A 20,670-nucleotide genomic window follows, 5' to 3' on the forward strand; every position below is an offset into this window, starting at 1 on the left:
CAACCAAAGCACGGACACTGCAGCGGTGACGTGCGCCTTGCCAACACAACAAGAGAGGGCGCCACGCGTTTCTTGCGAATGCTAAGGTTGCATGACAAATAGAGAAACAGCGTAGGAAATATTTTGCTTCATTCAAATGTAAAATACTTTATACTTCTTTCAAGGTAGGACATTACGCTTCCTGAAGCTCCAAAGAGCTTGTCGATACATTGTAAATTAGAGATGTGGTGAACGATAAAGTGAAGTGGGGTATTTTTCAGGACTTCGTCATAGACTCCATGCTATCGTAGCTTATTGCGCATGGTAAACGCAGCATGTAAGCTACAATGATGAAACTCTACTAAAAGAAACTTTAAGAAGCATTTAACATCTTGGAGAGACAGCTATTCTCAAACTTTTATGCGCGACGAGGTAATATTTTTATTTTTTCATCGCCATTGAGTTACGCGCCGCCGGCTGTCGCGAGATGGCGCGACCGGTTTTTTGAGGCGCATGGGCCAGAATGCTGGGGATATGGACGAGCTTTGATGGCATTAACTTTGGGCAACCAGCCTGTCCATGCCTTAGGTTCCGCGTTTTTTTTTTGCCAGAGACAAGTTCCTTAACGGCACTGTATAGCGCAGTTTTTTGTCAATGAGCCCTCATGGCGAGACGTTTGTTCTTATGCACATAGCCTACATAGCTCCTATAACTGACCCGCCGTGGTGGCACAGTGGCTATGGGAAGGCCGCCGTGTGCCATGCGATCGCAGTGCACGCTATGGAACCAGCAGGTGTTCAAGCCCAATGCGGAGCCCTTCACAACAATACCCCATATCCCATGAGCCGCTTTCGTACGCTACACACCCACCATGCCATACTTTAGTATGGTACAATGACGTCATGACAGCTCAGTGTACTGAACATCACTCACCCAGCAGTGTTGGTCCTCACACGAAGTACATGGCGGTCTTGAGGGACTCGAGCACCTTGACAGCCTCCACATACTGACTCGTTGAGACAGAGTCGGCGCTGCCCCCAGACGAGTCGCTGCTCGAGCTTGACACATCCACCTTGCTCATCAGGTGCTTCTTGGCCCGGTACGCGGCCAGATGAGCATAGTAAACGGGCGCCGGGATGCTAACGCTCCGCGTGCAGCGGGCGTACGTGTGACAGAGGTAGTCGCTCAGATACTGCACCTCGTCCGCTGTAAGGCTCGAGTCGTCCCACAGAATGTAGTAGTGCGACGGCCTGCTCGTGCCCTGCACCACAGACACCACGGGGCTGGTTCAACCCACGGAATCGCAGCATGATCTCCTGGTTGCAGACGACAGACCTCGCGTCACATCCCCGACAACACTTAGGCAGTCTTAACTTAGGAATCAAGAGGAAGAGATGGGCTTGGGCTGGGTATGTAATGCGAATGGGAAGACAACCGCTGGTCCTTAAGGGCTACGGAGTTGATTCCAAGAAAAGGGAGGCGTAGCAAGGGGCGGCAGAAAGCTAGGTGGGCGGATGAGATTGGCAAGTTTGCCAGGATACGGTGGCCGCAGCTTTCAAAGGACAGGGTAACTGTAGAGACATAGGAGAGGCCTTTTCCCTGCACTGGGCATAGTTAGGCTGATAATATTCATGACGATGATGAATTTGGGTGCCTTAAAATTTTGTTACTATCCTGTGGTCCCCGTTTTGGAACACATCCCGTTCCCGGCTGTGGCGGACGAATTTCGTCGATGGAGGCAAAATTCGAGAAGCTCGTGTACTGCGCAATCTCAGTGCACGTTAAAGAGCCCCAAGTGGTCGAAATTTTCGGAGCCGTTCACTACGGCGTCTCTCATAGTCTGAGTCGCTTTGGGACGTTAAACCTCCATAAACCAAACAGATCCCATTTTGCGGGAACCCTTTACTGGCTGTTGCACAATGAAATATCAAAGTAGGCCATGCGCAGTTGCTATTCGGGCCCACACCTAACAGTCATCCTGTGATTTATAATGTGTAAGAAGCGCCCAAACTCCCTGTCACTGCCTCTATAGTGGCCTGCTTAATGTTGCACTGAAAAGTTCGGAGCACGTTCACTTCGCTTCTACGTCATTAGGGAGTTTCTGCGACCAAAGTACCGACTACTGGGCCCCAGACGGCATTCCATTACTGTGCACCTGAATGCCGAAATGGCTGCAGAGGTAGAAGTCGAAGTCGAGCGGGTGCGTGACCACAGAGTCTACGGTGGTGCCGGGCGGCATGTTGCGGCACTTGCCAACCCCGTCCCGGTCATTGGCGGGCATGAAACGCGTGTGGTGACGCTTCTGGACCACGATGAATGTCAGCGCCGGCTCGTACGTCTCGTTCGGGGAAAGCTCCTGGCACGCCAGTCGGATGGCGCTCACCTGGAAACAAGATCAAGGCAAAGTTGTAGCCCTGAACTGGTCGCCTAATGGATTAAACACTGCTTCTGGAGCTTGACACAAGGGATGGGCAGGACAACACCATTTCGTGCACAGTCCAACAGCTACAAACCGTCGTCTTTCGAACAAAGTTAGGAGAAGGTTATGGCGCTGTGAGTAAATTCGTATCGTATATGGAAAACTGGTAGAATCCACAGTAACTTGGAAGCTTCTCTGATCGGGCTTGCAGGTAATTCATGACAGCTAAAAATTCAACAGTCCAAGACAGGTACGATGAGCACCAGCGCTGTGGTGTGGTGCATTTTTATCTACATTGAGACCCGCCAGTTACCGCGGTCGATGATGTTCGATGTAGAATCCGCGAGACAATATGATGCTGCCCCTTTCAATCATAACCAACCCACAAAAATATGCGGGGATAAATCATTTTGAATTCGAAACTTACCTCGCGGTTGCGGACCTCCATGAACTGCCCCTCGCTCACTCCGTCCCGGTAAAAGATAATGCGCTCCGGCTTGTGCCTGGTAGCATGATAAAATGCCTTCAGCGTGTCTTTCATCATGTCCTTGAGGTCCTTGATGATCTCCAGGCGCGAAGTGGCAGCGGAGTCTGCCATCTGGACGCGAACGGAGGCGTGGAACTTGTACGGAATGGCGTCCAAGCTACCAACGCACGCCGCGATGGACGGCCTCAGCTTGTCCCCAGGCGCCGGGTGAGTCACGTCCGCGCCGATGATGATAACCGGCTTCTGGAAGATTTTCGGCTTCTCCTTGGGCAGCAGGCTGTTGTTGATGCCGCCCAGCTTGGCATTGATCTTCTGGCAGAGGTTGGTGATGAGCGCGGCGTTGCACTTCTTGATCACGTTGTTGTCCATTACGCACTGCGTGCGCAGCCCGATCTCGGTCTCGGCTACCTGCTTGATATCGGCGTAGCTCGTGTTCTTGGCAAGCACGATGATGACCATCTCGAGGTTGGCGGTCTTGCGCTGCTCCTCGAGCAGGATGTTCCGCACTGGCTTGCGGTTCGCATCAGTCGTGGTGACGTCCAGCGGCTGCTCGATTCTCATGCCCAGTTCCTGGCCGACCCGGATGAGCATCTTGACGAAGTTGTCGAGGCTGTCTCGCTGCGCGAACTGGCTCAGGTTGAGCAGCGTCCAGCGGGTCAGCGTGGCCGACTTGTAGAAGTGACGGCCCCGCAGTTCCCAGGTGCCCTCGCGGGGCTTGCCGATGTAGTTGTTCTCGAAGACCAGCGATGGCGGATCGAGCACCCTGCCCTTGAGCTGCGTCGGCTCGGTGCTGATTTTGATGCCGAACTCGTGCAGGCACTGGTCGCTGCTGCTGACCAGATCCCGCACCGACTGGCGGATCTCGTTGAAGCGCTTGGCCGGTGGCTGGGCCGTACGCTTGATCATCTCGGACGTCTGGGTCTCGTCCAGTTTCTTCTTGCAGTGCTGCCCTTCGACGATCACGCAGACCTCCAGCGGGAGGTAGACCGGGTGGTTTGTGCTGCCGGTCTCGATGCAGGGCAGGTTCGGGTACTTGAGGCGGTCGTAACGGTTTTGGAAGTAGTCGGCCACCGAGAAACGGGTGCCGTCTTCCATTTTGAAGTAGATCTTCTTGGCTGGTTCCTTGGTGACGCGAACCACCTTGTACTTGCGAGGGTATGGAAGGTGGGTGACCTTGACGCGCAAACCCTTGAGCTCCTTGTTGAGACGAACGTTCTGGAAGTCGCGCAGGTTCTTGAAGTCTCCGGCCGACATCTCGCGTCGGCAATCGCTGAACAGTTTGCACATGAAGTCGGTCACGGGTAGAGGCTCGTAGAAGGCGGTGGCCGAAATGTCGACGTTGAGCATGGGCTTCCACTGAGCGGCCCGAACGCTAGTGTAGTAGCCGAACCAGACTTCGCGGCCACCTCCAAGGGTGTTGTATTCGCCTGGGGCCGGCGGTTTGAAGAAGGACCGCCCGATGGGCGTGAGTTTGATCGACGGTCCGTGCCGCAGCATGATGTCCACGGCTTGGAGGACCTCCTGGGGAACCTGGCTGACGCGTCTGTCGAAGACCGCCTGTAGAGCGTCCAGATTCACGGTGGCCGCGTACTGGATCTTCACGATGAAATTCTGAATCCGCTGGTCCTCCTCGAAGTCGACCGTGAAGGTGCGCTCGCGGAAATTGAGCTCACGGCGCGTGTACAAGTTCTTGCGTCCGTCGAAGGCGGGCATGCAGCCACTCAGGTCGACCCGGTACTTCTTGACGAGCAACTCGATGACCAGGCGGTTGATCTTGGTGCTGATGCAGCGGTACTTGCGCTTCTCGGGCACTTTGTTGGTCTCCTTGCGCGACTCTGAGCAGATCTCCACGTCGTAGTGGAAAACGTTACCGGAAGGGATCTCAACGCTGAAGTGGTTGGCGGTCAACTGGATCGGCCGGCCCAGTTTGCCTTGAGCAGGCCGGCGCGGGAAGTGAGACGGCAAGGTCCGCTCGATTTCCTGCAGGGCGCGCCGGGGCAGTCCGCGGCTAAGTTTTAAATTCCCACAGCGCACAATTCGTGTCCAACATTCTTGGACAAAATTTGAAAATTTTAAGATACTCTTATGGAAATATTGAAGGTAATGGTCATAGTCCGATTTTTTTTTACTAGCTGGCATCAAGCTGTTCAGACTGCCATAGAAAAACAATGGGGAACGCTTTTGACGGTAGCAAAAACATAAGTGAAAACATGCAAGCCTGCCGACAGCAGATCTGCAGATCTTTTGTCCAGAATTGTCGGTTAGGCGGTTGTATTACGTACAAATTCCGCGCGTAAACTACGCCTGACCTCTGCGTTAGCTGTCTAAAAGTAAAGTCCTCCATATATCGGTTAATTGATAAAAGTCAAAAGTCAGCTCCTCCACACTGACGATCTGACTTGCGCGTCACGCTGTTGATATGGAGAGCTCAAAATGATCTCGGTAAAGTAAGGAGAGTGAATGGAGTGCATTGGTCAGATTTTCACGTCGCTACACTGCGGATGAGAACTCGCGATTTTGTTTCGGTGATACTTTTTCGCCTGTGGACTACTAGCACGGAACCCACCCCAGTCAGCTCTTAATCGATAGCAGTACGCCTTTTTATCTTTTACTTGTAAAACGCTGCGAATTACGAGAGAAATGCGAAAAATTCAAATTTCAGAGATTCCTGCGGGGAAAAGTGACCGCTGTAGGCAACCTCAAGTTTGCAGCGTCACTCGAAGCACTCTAACACACGCCAGCGAGAGGACCAAGCATTCTTTGAAGGAGTGAAGGCGCCAAATTTTTGGCCCTGTGCCTTTGGTCTGCACTCAAAAACTGCAATATGAACTCTGCTTTGTCGTTTTAATTAACTGAAACTAACACTGAACTGTTGCAGAAGTCAAGATTTCAGCAAATGAACAAAGAGCTATATATAAGTTTTATATGCTTCACAAGACCTGGTGCTCACTTGTGCCATCGCAACAGACTTTCGACTGCTGAAAGCGAAACTGAAACTGCATGGAAGAATATATTCAGTTTTAAATTAGGCGCTGGGCGTAGGCGAATTCCACGTCGTGATTCATTTTAACTAATTGTGTGCGTGTCTGTGTGTTTCACTTAATGGCGCATAAGCAGCTGAGGCTATCATGGACAGGGTTGGTAAGATCTCACTGGTGCGCTGGCGGACAACTACTTCGTTTAGAAACCAATTTCCCTGTCACATTCCCTTCTTTTAGGAATCTAACTAACCACTCGTGTCAGGTCTCCTACTGTATTCTCTCCTAAGAGCAAGCAAGGGTGGAAAGGGACGCGTTTGTGGCAAAATTTCGAGTTTCCTGCATGAAAACATGCGGACGCCACATTTACAAAGAGGATTTTCTTGTTTCATAATGTTCGCAATCATACACAAGAAAAAATACACAATAAAAATTTCGACGAGCACATTAAGCGAGCTCGTAGTGCTTTTACACAACCACATTCCAGTTTCCGTACTTCGTTGAAGCCATCAAGTGACGTTCGTCAAGTAGCTGCATAGGCAACGCCGAGAGTGCCGAGCAAGGAATGCAAACACGTGTATAATCATTCTCAATGTGGTATCTGAATCACCTCAATGAGCTGAAAATAAAGCGAACCTTGGAAAAAAAATTGAAAATTGGGTTTTTGATGAAAGGTAATGGCGCAGTAATTGTCTCTCATACGTCCCGAAAATATGGGTTTCCCAAAAGGTGCCTTCACATGAAGAAGGCGGGACTGCGCTTGTCCCCTCTTTATTCACGTGAATGAAGCTTTTGCGCAACCCATCTTTACGCTACGATGAGCTACCTTGCTGAATCGCATGTGCCGGGGGACACCGGAACTGCGCCGTAAAAGAAGGGAGGAAGGTGGGAGTGAAAAAGAGAAAGAGGTGCCGTAGTGGAGGTCTCTGGAATAATTTCCACCATTAACTTCTGAAGCACGCCACTCAGCTCCAATACTGTCTATACTCTCGACATCAGGCCCTCCCAATAGTGGGACGCCGTCAGGTACTTTCACGCCATTTCTTCCTTTCTCTTCCCTCGCGGTGCCAAAAAACGCGAGCGGCGCATGCAAGCACCGATGTCATACGTAGCGCGATCATTCCGGGAGTGCTCAGGTTTAGCATCGCGTAGAAGGAGCCAAAGTCGACAAGCGAAGAGGAGCCGCAAAGCAGAAGAGAGGGATGTAGTCGAGGGTTTAACGGCATACCGTCTGGTCAGGAATCATGGTGATGCAGATTGCTGGTCACTGGCCAAAGTCAAAAGATGAAAAGACGTTTCGGGAGCACTACGGCTCCCTTGTTCACTATGAAACAATCGGCGCACGGATCCGTTCTTTTGTAGCACCCAGTAGCGTTTTTAATGATTCAGCATAGATAGGATGCAGAGTTCGGTCGTTCCTGTTTAATGTGTTAGACGATGTCTGTATGATAAGGGACTCAAGATTCTGCCGTGCTGACGTGTTCTTTTCTGTTGTCAATATCTTTATTTGATCCCAGCTAATCTCGTGGCGGGATTTTTGCACATGCTCTGCGATGGTGTTAGATGCTTTCTGGTTTCGGACGTCATTCTGGTGCTCTCTCAGGCGTCTCCTGAAGTCCTTTGTTTCACCGATATATATTGATGAGCAATCGGCGCAGTCAATCTCATACACAACACCTGGAAATCTTTCACGAGGGAGCTTGTCCTTCACATTCACCAGTTCTGTTCGCACCTTGTCAGCGGGGACGGGCGCGATGTTGACGCCATGCTTGCGGAAAATACGAGCAAGCGCTTCGCTAATTCCCGCTACGTATGGGACAGCAGCTCGTTTTTCTTTTGGTTTTTTGCTATCGCGTTCTTCGGAGGTAAACACAGACGCGAGAGCACAGAAAAACCAAAAGAAAGATCAGCACGGTAGAATCTTGAGTCCCTTACCATACAGACATCGTCTAACACATTAAACAGGAACGACGTAACTCTACATGCTATCTATGCTAAATCCTTAAAAACGCTACTGGGTGCTACAAAAGAACGTATCCGTGCGCCAATTGCTTCATAGTGAACAAGGGAGCCGTAGTGCTCCCGAAACGTCTTTTCATCTTCTGACTTTGCCCAGTGACCAGCAATCTGCATCAGAAGAGAGGGGATTATGCGCTACCTTTGTCCGCTGAGGGGCGTTAGTAGAGTTAGCATCACGGCATCACGTGACATTTCTGAAGCCTAGTCATAAAACGTATAATGGAAAGCCTCATGGGAAATGCACACACGTGAAAAGGCAGCGGTAGCTGCTAACAAAGATTCACTTTCGCTTGCTGCGCAGCGTAACGCCTGCCCTTGACATTTTTTTGAGACGCGCCTTGGGCGCAATCTATGCAACCTGAGATGGAATCTATGGAACCTCGATGCAGTACGGTGCATGCACGGTCACTGTTGTTGTTGTTGTTGTTGACCTCACACAATGGCACATATCCACAAGGGGGATTGGCCATAACGAGGCGGTGACGTTTTAAATGACCAGTTGCATGTGGCAAGCATGGGATGATCTACCAAAATTTGTATCGCACAGTTTCCGTAGCCGAGGTGGTTGCAGGAGGTTAGGGGGGTCATACAAACTAAAATTTAGGCAAAGAAGGGGTAGGGATTACTATAAGTGGTTGTAAAAACCGAAATACAGAAGCTGATAATGGGATGGGCAGGACGAAAGTTCATGATGGTAGACGTTTTGATTCTAGGAGATAATTTTGAACGGCAGAGTTAACATTCCCATTGGTATGGCCAAGCATAGAAGCGCCAAGAGACAGAACAACCGCAGAAGACAGGCGCAAACTGAGATTCTGTATTGGGACGTCTAATAGTCGCCTCCTAATCGATGAGTAGCGACGGCAAAAAAGAAGAAAGTGCTCTATTGTTTCCGGCTCCGCACAATACGCACACAATGGGGAGATCGCCAGACCAGGCCTGTATAGGTAAAAATTTAGTTGCGGCACCCGGCAACGAAGCCTCGTGAAGGAAACTTCAAGATTGCGCGATCGCCAGACTGAGTTTCTCCATGGGAACAGTAGGTGCTGGAAGTCGTCCAAGGAAGTAAGCGCTGATGCGCCCAATTCGTTCGTTACAGTGTACCGTCGAAAGCGTGCCGCCGTGATGTAAGCAGTTGTTGGAAGCGGGTCAACAATCGGTCCACTCAGGGCTGCCTTCGCTAAAGCATCAGCTGATTCATTTAATAGAAGACCCCTGTGCCCTGGAACCCAAAGAAGTCGAATTGATGTGATGTCTGGAGGGATCAGGAATTTTAGTATCCGAAAGAGCTGCGATTCAGTGGACGCCGAGAGGGAAGTGCATAAAGATAACGGGTCCGTAATGATTATTACTGCTGATAAAAAAATTGGTACCTTGCGCAGAGCGAGAACCACTGCTAGAAACTCAGCCAGATAGATAGGAGTGAAATCTTGGAGACGGAGAGAAAAAGACCAGTCAAGGGACTGGGAGTAAATACCTACACCTGCCTTTTCTGCACACACCGAGCCATCAGTCGCAATTGCAACATGTGAGCTGAAGGTCGACAAATAATCCTGCAACATACCATTTAACCATGAGAAAGGCAGTAATTTTGCATTACATGGATAAATGTCATCGTAGATGATATACACATTTACAGGGATGGACCGCACCGGAACAATTTCAGGTATTCGCACGTTGAATGGGCCCAGCAAAGATTCAACGAAACAGATTTGGGGAGTTTGAAGGCGAGACCATCCGACACCCAAGAACTCCGCTCGCTGCCCTAGGAAGATCAACTCGGATGCATGCTGCTCCGAGTCGCAAAACTTTAAAAACGTTTGTACTGTCAAAAGGCGAAACCTTGCAGTAAGAGGCGACACCCGCGCTTCCAGATACAAAACATTGTTTGTCACGTATTTAGGGAGACCCAAACACAGGCTGTAAGGTTTCTGGCGACAGCCGGTGGTCTGATTCAGCTGCGTATTCGGCCAGGACACCTGCAGCCGGGGTCCCTGCACGGCGATAGGCATCTGGGTTCCCACGGCCGGTCCTCGCGTGGTTTATTGGATTCGAGACGGAGGATTCCACTGCCGTTTGAAAACAACATTGTTCCCGGAAGATCGACCGTGCGGCCCGGAGGCAGTTAGCGACCGCCAGAACCGAGCAGGGGGTGACTTACCCCTTCAACTGTGCCTGCTCGCCGGCGCCTCGCCCATTCGGACTTCCCGGAAGACGTGTCCGGCTGGAGCGTGAGAACTGTCGTTCGGACGCGAAGACAACGCTCTCTCTGGTGGGGGCGATTGTCCAGCGGCACCCTCTTTCTCCGGCGAGGCATGTGACGGGGGCGTGTCCCTATGTGAAGTGGTGTGTGCGTGTGTGTGTGTGTGTGTGTACGACAACGCAAGTTAGGCCACGCCCAACCTGGCGAAGACTTCCTCGAACCTGGGGAATCCTAGGGACCGGACCCTTTTTAAACCGGACGACGAGTGCCGTGAGAAAAGAATCCTCGATCATCCTCAGATCTCAGATCCTCCGACCTTCCCCCATCACCCTCCAATGGGTTCCAAAATCTTGTAAATAATGCAAAATAAACCCCCTGTACTGTTTCCTTCATAACCAAGTCCGACAACGTCATTCGGAGAAGGGACCTGCGGCGCTGAAAGAGTCAGCTCAATCAAGGACCCCTCGTCCCCAACAACTGGTTGGCAGCAGCTGGGATGGACCGTGCGACGTCGTCATTTCTCAACCGGTAAGCGTTTCGGCATTTTGCTATAGGATTCGCCAGGCTTCAGATTTTGAGAGAATAATCTAGAATCACTGGGAAGTGTATGTCAATTGAGAAGGGGTAATCTCACGACATTTTGAAGATAGCATTGCCAAAGCGGAGAAAGCATTGTCATGGACCTTATGAAATTGTCAAAGTCGGACTTGCTGTTGTCATGCGTGGAACTGTCAATAGAAGTACAGAGAAAAATTACAAAACTTGAAATATGCAAGACAATTCAAAAGCACGTAGATGACGATCAGCTGGTAGATACGTGGAATTTGGTACAGGAAGAAAAAAGAAAAAGGGAAGCGGAATGGGAAAAAGAGAAAGAACGGCAAAAGTGGGAAGCTGAAAAAGAAGAAAGAAATCTAAAGCGATTGCAGCTTCAAAGCGAAAATCGAAAAAAAAGGCGACAGTTCGAGAGCCGGGTCTCCTGAAAGAGCAAGCGATGTACAATCATATAGAATGAACAGATTCATGCAGCCCTATGAAAGTGGAAGGGACATAGGATTGTACCTGGGAAACTGAGAGAACTTGCGAAAGGGAGAACTTTGCTCGCAGTACATGGCCGCAGCGGCTTCTGACACTCTTGCCATGTGAAGTAGCTGAAGTCATAGCGAGACTTAGCACACAAGACGCAGCTGACTACGAAAAAGTCAAAGCCAGCCTGCTAAAAAGGTACCGGCTGTCAGCCGAAGCTTTCCGAGAGCGCTTCAGGAACGCAATGAAAAACGATAGCGAGGACTATCAGGATTTCGCGTATGGACTAAAGACGAATCTGCTAGAGTGGCTAAAAGGAGCCGAGGTTTATGAAAGCCGAGACAAAATCATTGAGTGTTTTTGCCTTGAGCAATTTTACCGAAGCATTCCCCAAGTGGTGAAACTGTGGGTTCAAGACAGGGAAAAAGTCAACACAGTTGAAAGGGCCGCTGAGCTAGCAGAGGAGTACGTTTCGCGCAGAAGGTTGACCACTGAAGAGGGTGCGTCACACGCTCGAAACGCGATGCGAGATAAAGGGCCTAGCAGAAAGACGCGAAGCGCTAGAAGTTCGGAGCAATCAGAGGCAACGAAGGTAGCGCGAGAAAAGCGTGAAGGACAGGTTAAGAGACAGGGAGCAGATAAAGCCGCGAAAAAAGAGTTTGAGGCTAGTAGGCCATTTCGTTGCTACAACTGCAATGGTGTCGGGCACTTTGCAGCCAAGTGTACAAAGCAACGTTTGGTGTTCTCGTGCGTCGAGGATAACGCCGAGAATCTAGAGCTCCCTAAGCCATACCTGCACGAGCTGCACGTTAACGGGAAACCGTGCAGGGTGCTTCGTGATAGCGCCGCGACGATGGACGTTGTCCACCCGTCTTACGTGTCAGTGGACGATTTTACGGGAGAAGTCTCGTGGATAAAACAGGCAGTAGAAGAACACAGTATATGCCTTCCCATAGCTAGAGTGATAATTTGTGGACCGTTTGGAGAGCTAATCACTGAGGCCGCAGTTTCGAAGGCCGTGCCACTTCAATATCCTTACCTCTTCTCGAATCGATCAGACCAATTGCTACGCGAGAGAGGCCAGAAACTCGGAAGCGGGGTGATACAAGCTTTGACAAGATCGAAAACTCGTCAGCTCGCATCTCAACTAAGTCAGATTCCCGAACCTCAGGTAGCCAGAGACGCACCAGCCAGCATATCGTTGCAATCAAATGAGGAGGGAAGTGAACCAACGAGGAATGAAAGCCAGACAGCTGACCGAGCAAATGAGCGACGAGGGACTTCAACCACTAAGTCGGTAGAGGAATCAGAAAACGCTGAAGGATCCGTTTTATCTCCAACATCGCGTAGTTTTGTTCGCCTTCTGCAGGTGAACAGGGAGTCCCTAACAAAAGAACAGAAGCAGGATCCCACTTTGGAAAGACTGCACCTTACAGCTAAAGAGGGCATCGCGAGACGCAACATAACGATGCATGAGGAGGGAGGCTTACTATACCGACACTACCAGGACAGAAAAGGCAAAACATTTGATCAGCTGGTCGTGCCCGAAAAATACAGAGCGGACATTCTGAGTCTCTGCCACGGAAATGGCTGGGCAGGACATCTGGGAATCAATAAAACAAAGGAGCGCTATTAATGGAATATTATTGGCCGGGTTGTTTCAAAGATGCAGAACGCTACGTAAAATCATGCGATGCGTGCCAGCGCGTGGGCAAGCCGGGAGAGACATGGAAGGCTCCACTGAAAATTGTTCCATTGATCTCGGAACCTTTCCGCCGGCTTGTAATAGACACAGTAGGCCCTTTGCCTAACACGAAATCAGGCTATAAGTACTTGCTTACTATGCTGTCCCGCCACAAAATTTCCCGAAGCAATTCCGTTGAAGGACTTGAGCTCCACAGAAATAGTTGATGCCCTTTTGTTAGTGTTCGCGAGAATAGGATTTCCGGCCGAAATCCAAGCCGATCAGGCGACGGTCTTTACAAGCGCCTTGACGACCACATTCCTAGAAAGATGCGGAATAAAACTGTTGCACAGCTCGGTGTATCATCCGCAGTCCAACAGTGTAGAGAAATGGCATTCGGTGCTGAAGCGGGTGCTACGCGCTCTTTTTTATGAGCATAAAGCAGACTGGGAGGATTGTCTGCCGGCCACACTTTTCGCTTTACGAACAGTCCCCCACGAAGCTACGGGGTTTACGCCAGCAGAACTCGTGTACGGAAGAGCCCTCCGCTCTCCCCTCCGAATGCTGAGAGAAATGTGGGAAGGGACGGGAGAGAACCAGACAGTGGTTGAGTACGTGCTTAAGCTACTGGACCGCCTTAACAACACGAGGGAATTAGTAAATCGAAATATGAAAGCTGCCCAGGAGGCCACCAAGGTCTATTATGACAAAAACGCTCGCCTTCGAGGTTTCACCGCGGGCGATCGCGTGATGATCCTCCGGCCATCGAGAAAAAACAAGCTGGAAGTTCACTGGGATGGTCCAGTAGAAGTGTTGCAAAAACTTTCGGAGACGAATAACGCGCTAAGGGTTCCAGGCAGGGGAAAGCAGGTGAGAATCTATCATTGCAATCTGATGAAGCCGTTCGTGGAACGCAGCGGGATCGTCAATCTGACTCTAAATGAACCAGAAGAGCTGGACAGCGAGAGTCAGGGTTGGAAGGGAGGTTCGGACGCTAGTGACAACGTGGAAAACATTCTGGCTCACTCCGTGAATGCAGATTTCCTAGGCGGGACACAAGTCGACACGCTAAAGCTGTTGTTGAGCGAATTCGCTGACCTATTTAGCAGTCGCCCGGGAAAAACACACCTCCTGACACACGAAATCGAGCTCACCTCTGATGAGCCGGTACGGTCGAAACCCTACAGGGTATCACCGCTGTAAAAAGAAATAATAGACGCGGAAATTCAGCGCATGTTGGAGTTAGGGGTTGTAGAGCCAGCGGAAAGTGACTATACCTCACCGCTAATTCTTGTTGAGGCCCCAGGGAAAGATCCTCGTCCCTGCGTGGATTATAGAAAGCTTAATGCAATTACCAGGGATCAGCTATACCCGATTTCCAACATAGAGGAAAGGATAGAAAGGGTGAGCGGCGCGAAATTCATTTCCACCCTCGATCTCGTACGGGGATATTGGCAAGTTCCCCTCTCAGAAAGCGCGAGCAGGTATGCCGCTTTCATCTCCCCAGCGGGCACCTTTCGACCCTTAATGCTTAGTTTTGGGTTGAAGAATGCCCCCTACAGCTTCTTGAAACTCATGGACATCGTACTGAAGGACATGCAGTGCTTTGCACTCCCTTATTTAGACGATGTGGCAACTTTTTCGGAAACCTGGCAAGAGGATCTAGAACCCCTAAAGACCATGTTTTCCAGTTTACGACAGGCTGGACTTACACTGAAGGCAGAAAAGTGTAGATTTGGTTGCGCACAGGTGACCTACTTGGGCCACGTTGTAGGCCAGGAAACTAGGAGCCCATCCGAGTTAAAGATTGCCCCGATCGCAGCATTTCCGCAACCACGGACGAAAACGGCCATTCGCTCATTTTTGGGATTAGTTGGGTACTACCAGCGATATATTCCTAACTACTCACAGCGGGCTAGTCCCTTAACTGACGCCTTGCGAAAGGGAGCACCTACTAACGTAAGTTGGGATAACCAAAAAGAAAACGCCTTCAAAAGCCTGAAGGAAGCACTCGTGTCCCGACCCTTGCTCAGGACCCCTGACTATGGGAAAGAGTTCATAGTCCAGTGTGATGCCAGTGATAGAGGGCTGGGTGCTGCCTTAAGCCAAGTTGGCTACGACCATGAAGAACACCCAGTTCTGGACATCAGCCGCAAACTGACCAGTAGAGAGGAAGCGTACAGCGCTTCCGAAAAAGAGTGCGCGTGTTTAGTTTGGGCAGCGCAGAAGTTGTCGTGTTACCTGTACGGAGCAAAGTTTGTATTTGAGACTGACCATTGTCCTTTAACGTGGCTGCGACAGATGTCCCCCAAAATGGTCGCTTGCTCAGATGGAGTCTGGCTCTCCAGCAGTACAATTTCTCGGTGCGTTATAAGAAGGGGAAACTGCACGGAAATGCTGATGGCTTGAGCAGACGTGTGTGAGTGTTTTTTTTTACTTTGTTCCGAGTAATCCGGCTGTGGCAGTTTCAAAAGGAGATGTTTCGCGCTCAGTCGGCACAACATTAACCCAAATTTGAACACAAATTTTTTTTAAAGTGTATTGCTGTCAATGGAAGAAGCCTGGTGATTCTTTGGCGAAGTCCGAGCGCTTGCGGGTGGGGCAGTGCTTTGCTGTTTGGAACGTCCCACCTGCTCTTTCCTTTGTTGGTGGTGCTTTGGGTTCTGCCTTGGGGGCGATGATGTTGCAATCCAGGGGACCAACACGGACGCCATCTCATCTCTTCCTGCCCAGCAGTCGTCAACGCTGGACACTCGAGATTTTTCGGGCCGCGGAGGAGCTGTAAGGTTTCTGGCGACAGCCGGTGGTCTGATTCAGCTGTGTATTCGGCCAGGACACCTGCAGCCGGGGTCCCTGCACGGCGATAGGCATCTGGGTTCCCACGGCCGGTCCTCGCGTGGTTTACTGGATTCGAGACGGAGGATTCCACTGCCGTTTGAAAACAACATTGTTCCCGGAAGATCGACCGTGCGGCCCGGAGGCAGTTAGCGACCGCCAGAACCGAGCAGGGGGTGACTCACCCCTTCAACTGTGCCTGCTCGCCGGCGCCTCGCCCATTCGGACTTCCCGGAAGACGTGTCCGGCTGGAGCGTGAGAACTGTCGTTCGGACGCGAAGACAACGCTCTCTCTGGTGGGGGCGATTGTCCAGCGGCACCCTCTTTCTCCGGCGAGGCATGTGACGGGGGCGTGTCCCTATGTGAAGTGGTGTGTGTGTGTGTGTGTGTGTACGACAACGCAAGTTAGGCCACGCCCAACCTGGCGAAGACTTCCTCGAACCTGGGGAATCCTAGGGACCGGACCCTTTTTAAACCGGACGACGAGTGCCGTGAGAAAAGAATCCTCGATCATCCTCAGATCTCAGATCCTCCGACCTTCCCCCATCACCCTCCAATCGGTTCCAAAATCTTGTAAATAATGTAAAATAAACCCCCTGTACTGTTTCCTTCATAACCAAGTCCGACAACGTCATTCGGATAAGGGACCTGAGGCGCTGAAAGAGTCAGCTCACTCAAGGACCCCTCGTCCCCAACAAGGCGCAGAGCTTCTCGCTCTAAGAGCAGAAGTGGGCGCAGTTTGTATGCAGCTGCTCCAGAAAATTAAAACGCAACCGAATTCCAAGATTGGCCGGATATACATTTTGTAAATCAGCAGAAGAGCATGTCTGCGCATACCGCAGCGAGGGCTACTCATCCTTCGCAGAAGGCCTACCGCCCGAATCCCTTTCGCAGCAACCTGATCTATATGTGACCGCCAAGAGAGAGAGGAGTCATAAGTTACCCCGAGATACTTTAGGGATCATACCTGAGGAATGACATGATGACGATAAGACAATGAAATGTGTACCTGTTGAGTAACCGGAAAAGGTAACAAAGCGCACTTGTTTACATTAAGACTTAAGTGTAATTCAGATAACCATCGGTCAAGGGAATTTAAATATGACTGTAAAACCATATACACAGAATGTAAATCACTCGCAGCAGCAAAGAAAGCTATATCGTCTGCATACACGTACGTAGTCACGTCAGGGGAAGTCGGAATCGAACTGAGTAAGAGGTTGAATAGAACAGGGGAGAGAACTGCACCTTGAGGCACACCTCTAGATTGATGAAATTTCCTTGTAGAAACTCCGCGTTGACAACAATAAAATTCTCTGTCAGCCAGGAAAGCTGACACCCATTCCACAAAATAACTTGGCAAGCCCAGAGCCCGTAGTCTGTACATCAGAGGCCCATGTTCGACACTGTCATTTGCTTTCGAGATGTCTAGAGTTACCAGCGCAGCATACTGTCGACGCCGGCGCGCTAGTCGGACACGGCTTTCGAGGTCAGTATGCGCACACCATATAGAGCACCCAGGCTTGAAACCAATCTGACAGGGGTTAAGTAGTCCCTTTTCAGTAATAATGGGCATGATTCGTCCATACAACACGCGTTCAACCAATTTCAGCAGATTCGATGTCAATGAAATTGGTCGAATGTTGTCTAAGACCAACCCTTCGCCTGGATTTTTAAGCACCCGGATAATTTTGGAAACACGCCATACATCCGGGATCCATGGGGTTCTAATAGAGTAATTTACCAGCTCCAATATAGCACTGGGGGATTCGTCTAACACTATTTTAATCATCGCAGAGGTGACACGGTCAGGACCAGGAGCTGCAGAAGGTAACCGATTTATCACCTGGGAGAGCTCAGAAACCGAGACATTAAGGAAATCATCATAGTGATTCCCAAGCAGTTGTGGGCGAGAGAGCGCAGCCGAAAAACGGTGTTCCAAGCCTTTGCCAATTTCTTCTAATGACCTGGCAAGCTCTACTGGAGTCAGCACATTAGAGGGAATGTTGTTAGGCGGTGGCAGCCTGTTCCTTGACCTCAGAAAGCAAAACAAGGCTTGTCTGTTATTAGATTTTGATAGATGGTCATAATTCTCTTCATCATATTTTTCTTTTGCCCTCGCGACTGTGCGCTTGAAGGTAGCTGCAAGAAACTTATAATCGATCCAATTCCGGGGACATTGATTATGTATAAGTTTCTTCCAGGCTGCCTTGCGCCGCCTATAATCCTTAGAACATTCTGCATTCCGCATTCTGCATTCTCCATTCTGCGCTGATTGCTGCCGACGTAGCAGGCAGGCGCGCTGTTGAGAATGTGGCGCCATCAGGCGAACTGAGGGCGAACTGCGGATGCGCGATTGCGGTACGCGGTCTGGCAAACTATCTGCTGGCATGCTACGACGGCATTGCCGCCCACACCCATCCACAGGGTTCAGACACGTCCGTGGGGGCACGCAGCAGCAGCCGCGGCTCACCTGAATGCTGAGCTCGTCATTCTGCGACTTGGTGTTGCCGACACCATTGCGGGCCTGCACGGGCGCGGCCGTCAGCGAAGTCGAGGTGGTGGGCACGCCTTCGGTGGGCGCCACAGTGTGAGCCCCGTTGCCGTTGGTTCCCTCTGCGCGGGTGATGAGGGCTGCTCCGGCGGCAGTGCTGGAGAGAATCTGGGGTGGGGCCGCTCTCACCACCCGCTGCTGCACGGCTTGCGCGAACGAAAGCGCCGATGGGGCGCCCGGCGAGCGTCCAGTAGGCCGCCCTAGACCAAAGGGAAGGAGTTAGCATCAACGATATCGACAAGGCTTACCGATGCGTGACCAGTTTTGGCAACATGGCATGACCGAACAGCTCCGAGCACTAACAGGCGATCCACTATTGCGCACCTGCAAGAATGGGCTATGTATATGTTACGTCGCTGAAGCCATGATAATCCCGCCTTCTGTAGAGCACCCGCCTTGGATTTGGAGGTGGTGGGTTCGACTCCCGCTGTAGGATGATTACCCAGCCGTTTCTCAAAATAAGTAGAAGCTATGCCCCGGCAGGGTGCTCGGATTGCTCGGTTTGCATGGCTTGACAAAGGAGCCTGCGCCCTCAAATCCTGTCACTGTGGGCTTGAAGAGACACATCGCAAATAAACTAGATCTTGCATTCGGTCAAAGCACACTTTGGCTTCAGATGAATTTTTTTCTGAAAACCAAATAAAAATCGGGGAAAGGCGAGAGAGGGTTGTTGAAACTGATTGAGATAATCCATGAGGTAAGCCTATCGAACGAATTATGGCTTTGAGAGCAAGGTAGCAGGGTCCTGATCGGAAGTATCGGGCGACGCGCCCCGCAGTGCTTAATGTATGGCAAGGAGGCAAGACTAGTCGACACAGCCAATGTCGACCAACCCACTCGGGGATTCGAGACGCTCTGTATCCAAAAACCAATATGCGTCAACTAACACCATCCGACGCGTCGGAATAACTGCTACCTCGGCTACATTCGAGCGCAAATAACAGGACTTGCTACTCCCTTTACACCCATTGTAGCGGGCTCGCACAGGAGCAGCGGCAAAGACGCGAATTTAAACGAAAAAGTGCACGGCAAAGCTGATCGCTCCACCGCGAGCAAACAAGGATCGCGCGCCTCTAGGCAAGGTGTAATCGCGTACGCGTCGCGCGACAAGCCAGAAGCACAAACCTAGGGGTTAGGCCTAGTGCGTTCCCGCAAGCCGACCTAGAATTAGTGGCGAAAGAAAAAAAGCCATCTGCAATTTTCATTTCCGCTGAAGAAATCTCGCGGAAGAACATCGGCATCGCGAAAACCGAAGACCTAATCAGCTTCGGTCTAAAGCGAATCGCCACTCAAGCTAAAAGCGGCATCGCGCGCGGGACATCATGACTTCGCCACGCCCAGAGCCCGCCGCGCCGTACCAAACGGACCGGGCTGCGTGGTGACAGTCTGCGGTCGTGGCGTCATCCTAAGCCACCCAGTCAGAGGGGTGGCCCTACAGCCAGCGATTCGGATGCCTGACCCGTGACCTCCGCGGTAGGCCCCGGCGGGGCGCTGTGGTCTACCACGGAGGCCACGGCGAGCCATGGAAAGCGCCTGCGCGATAGGCTCCGCCGGAGCGCTGCGCTCTATCACAGGGAATGGGGGGCCTTGGAAAGCGCTCACCTGTTCCGCAGCTTCGTCGTTGCGACCGCGGGGCGGTCTCCATTGGCCTCAAGGAGCGTTTGAGGGAGGCCCGATTTGCGACGTGAAGGCGGACTCCTGGACAGGTGGCCGGGGGGGGGGGGGGCACTCGAGCAGCGATGTCGCAGCGACCGGCCGGCCGATGAAGCAGCCCTTCCTGGCCCGAGCTCGGCGGAACGTGCCTCGCGCCTAACCTCCGGCCCGGATGGGCGCTGCCGCAGGGCCGGGCCAATGGGGCAGCGAGCCAGAGTAGAACCCGTGCTGATGACATCACAGACGAGGGAGGGAGCGATGCAGGGCCGACCGCGCGCAGTCGTGCCACCAGCTTGCGGTATGCGCTTCGTCGTCTTCGTCTCGGAGGTATAATTTGGTCAAGAAGAAGTGAGGTTGCAACGGTTAGCGCTCGGATCGCGGTTAACAGTCTTGCAAACGCAGTGGCCGGCCGGCGTGGTCCTGTGTGGCTCCGCACTTTCGCTTATGGCGTCACGGCGGGTGGAGGAGGGAAACGACTTCATAAGCTGCGATTAGAAGCTTATAACCAAGGGGAACAAGCGAGTTTAACTTGGAAGTTTGTCCGTTTGGGATTCTTTTTCCTCTCCAAGGGGCGCGATAGTACGTATAGCCTTCCGGCAGGGAAGGAGGGGGGAAGAGAACGGAGTTTGTAGGAACGGTGTAGTAAGGTTGGTTTTGAGGAAAGGAAATGGCGTAGTAGCTGTCTAGGCAATTTGCCTGTTAGCATCCACACAAGAGCAGCCATATGGCTACAGAGGATGCTGAATAATTACTCCATTATTTACATACTGTTACTCCCTGTCCCTATCGCTCACCCGAACTGGAGTCATTTCATTTACTGTCATTAATTTGAG

The 20,670-nt window shown here is 51.4% G+C and overlaps 1 protein-coding gene across 1 annotated transcript; it reads right to left on the minus strand.

Moving 5' to 3' along the window:
- Window positions 1–925: 925 nt before the first annotated feature.
- Window positions 926–19,865, minus strand: LOC144099304 (protein argonaute-4-like). Its single transcript, XM_077632507.1, has 5 exons — window positions 19,787–19,865; window positions 18,104–18,384; window positions 2,826–4,865; window positions 2,135–2,362; window positions 926–1,240 (listed from the first exon to the last, which is right to left on the minus strand). Exons 1-5 carry the CDS (start codon window positions 19,827–19,829, stop codon window positions 929–931), a joined length of 2,904 nt encoding a protein of 967 aa, XP_077488633.1. The 5' UTR covers window positions 19,830–19,865; the 3' UTR covers window positions 926–928.
- Between the last annotated feature and the right edge of the window lie 805 nt (window positions 19,866–20,670).

Source organism: Amblyomma americanum, chromosome 1 (assembly GCF_052857255.1).
Source record: "Amblyomma americanum isolate KBUSLIRL-KWMA chromosome 1, ASM5285725v1, whole genome shotgun sequence".
Lineage (NCBI taxonomy): Eukaryota > Metazoa > Arthropoda > Arachnida > Ixodida > Ixodidae > Amblyomma > Amblyomma americanum.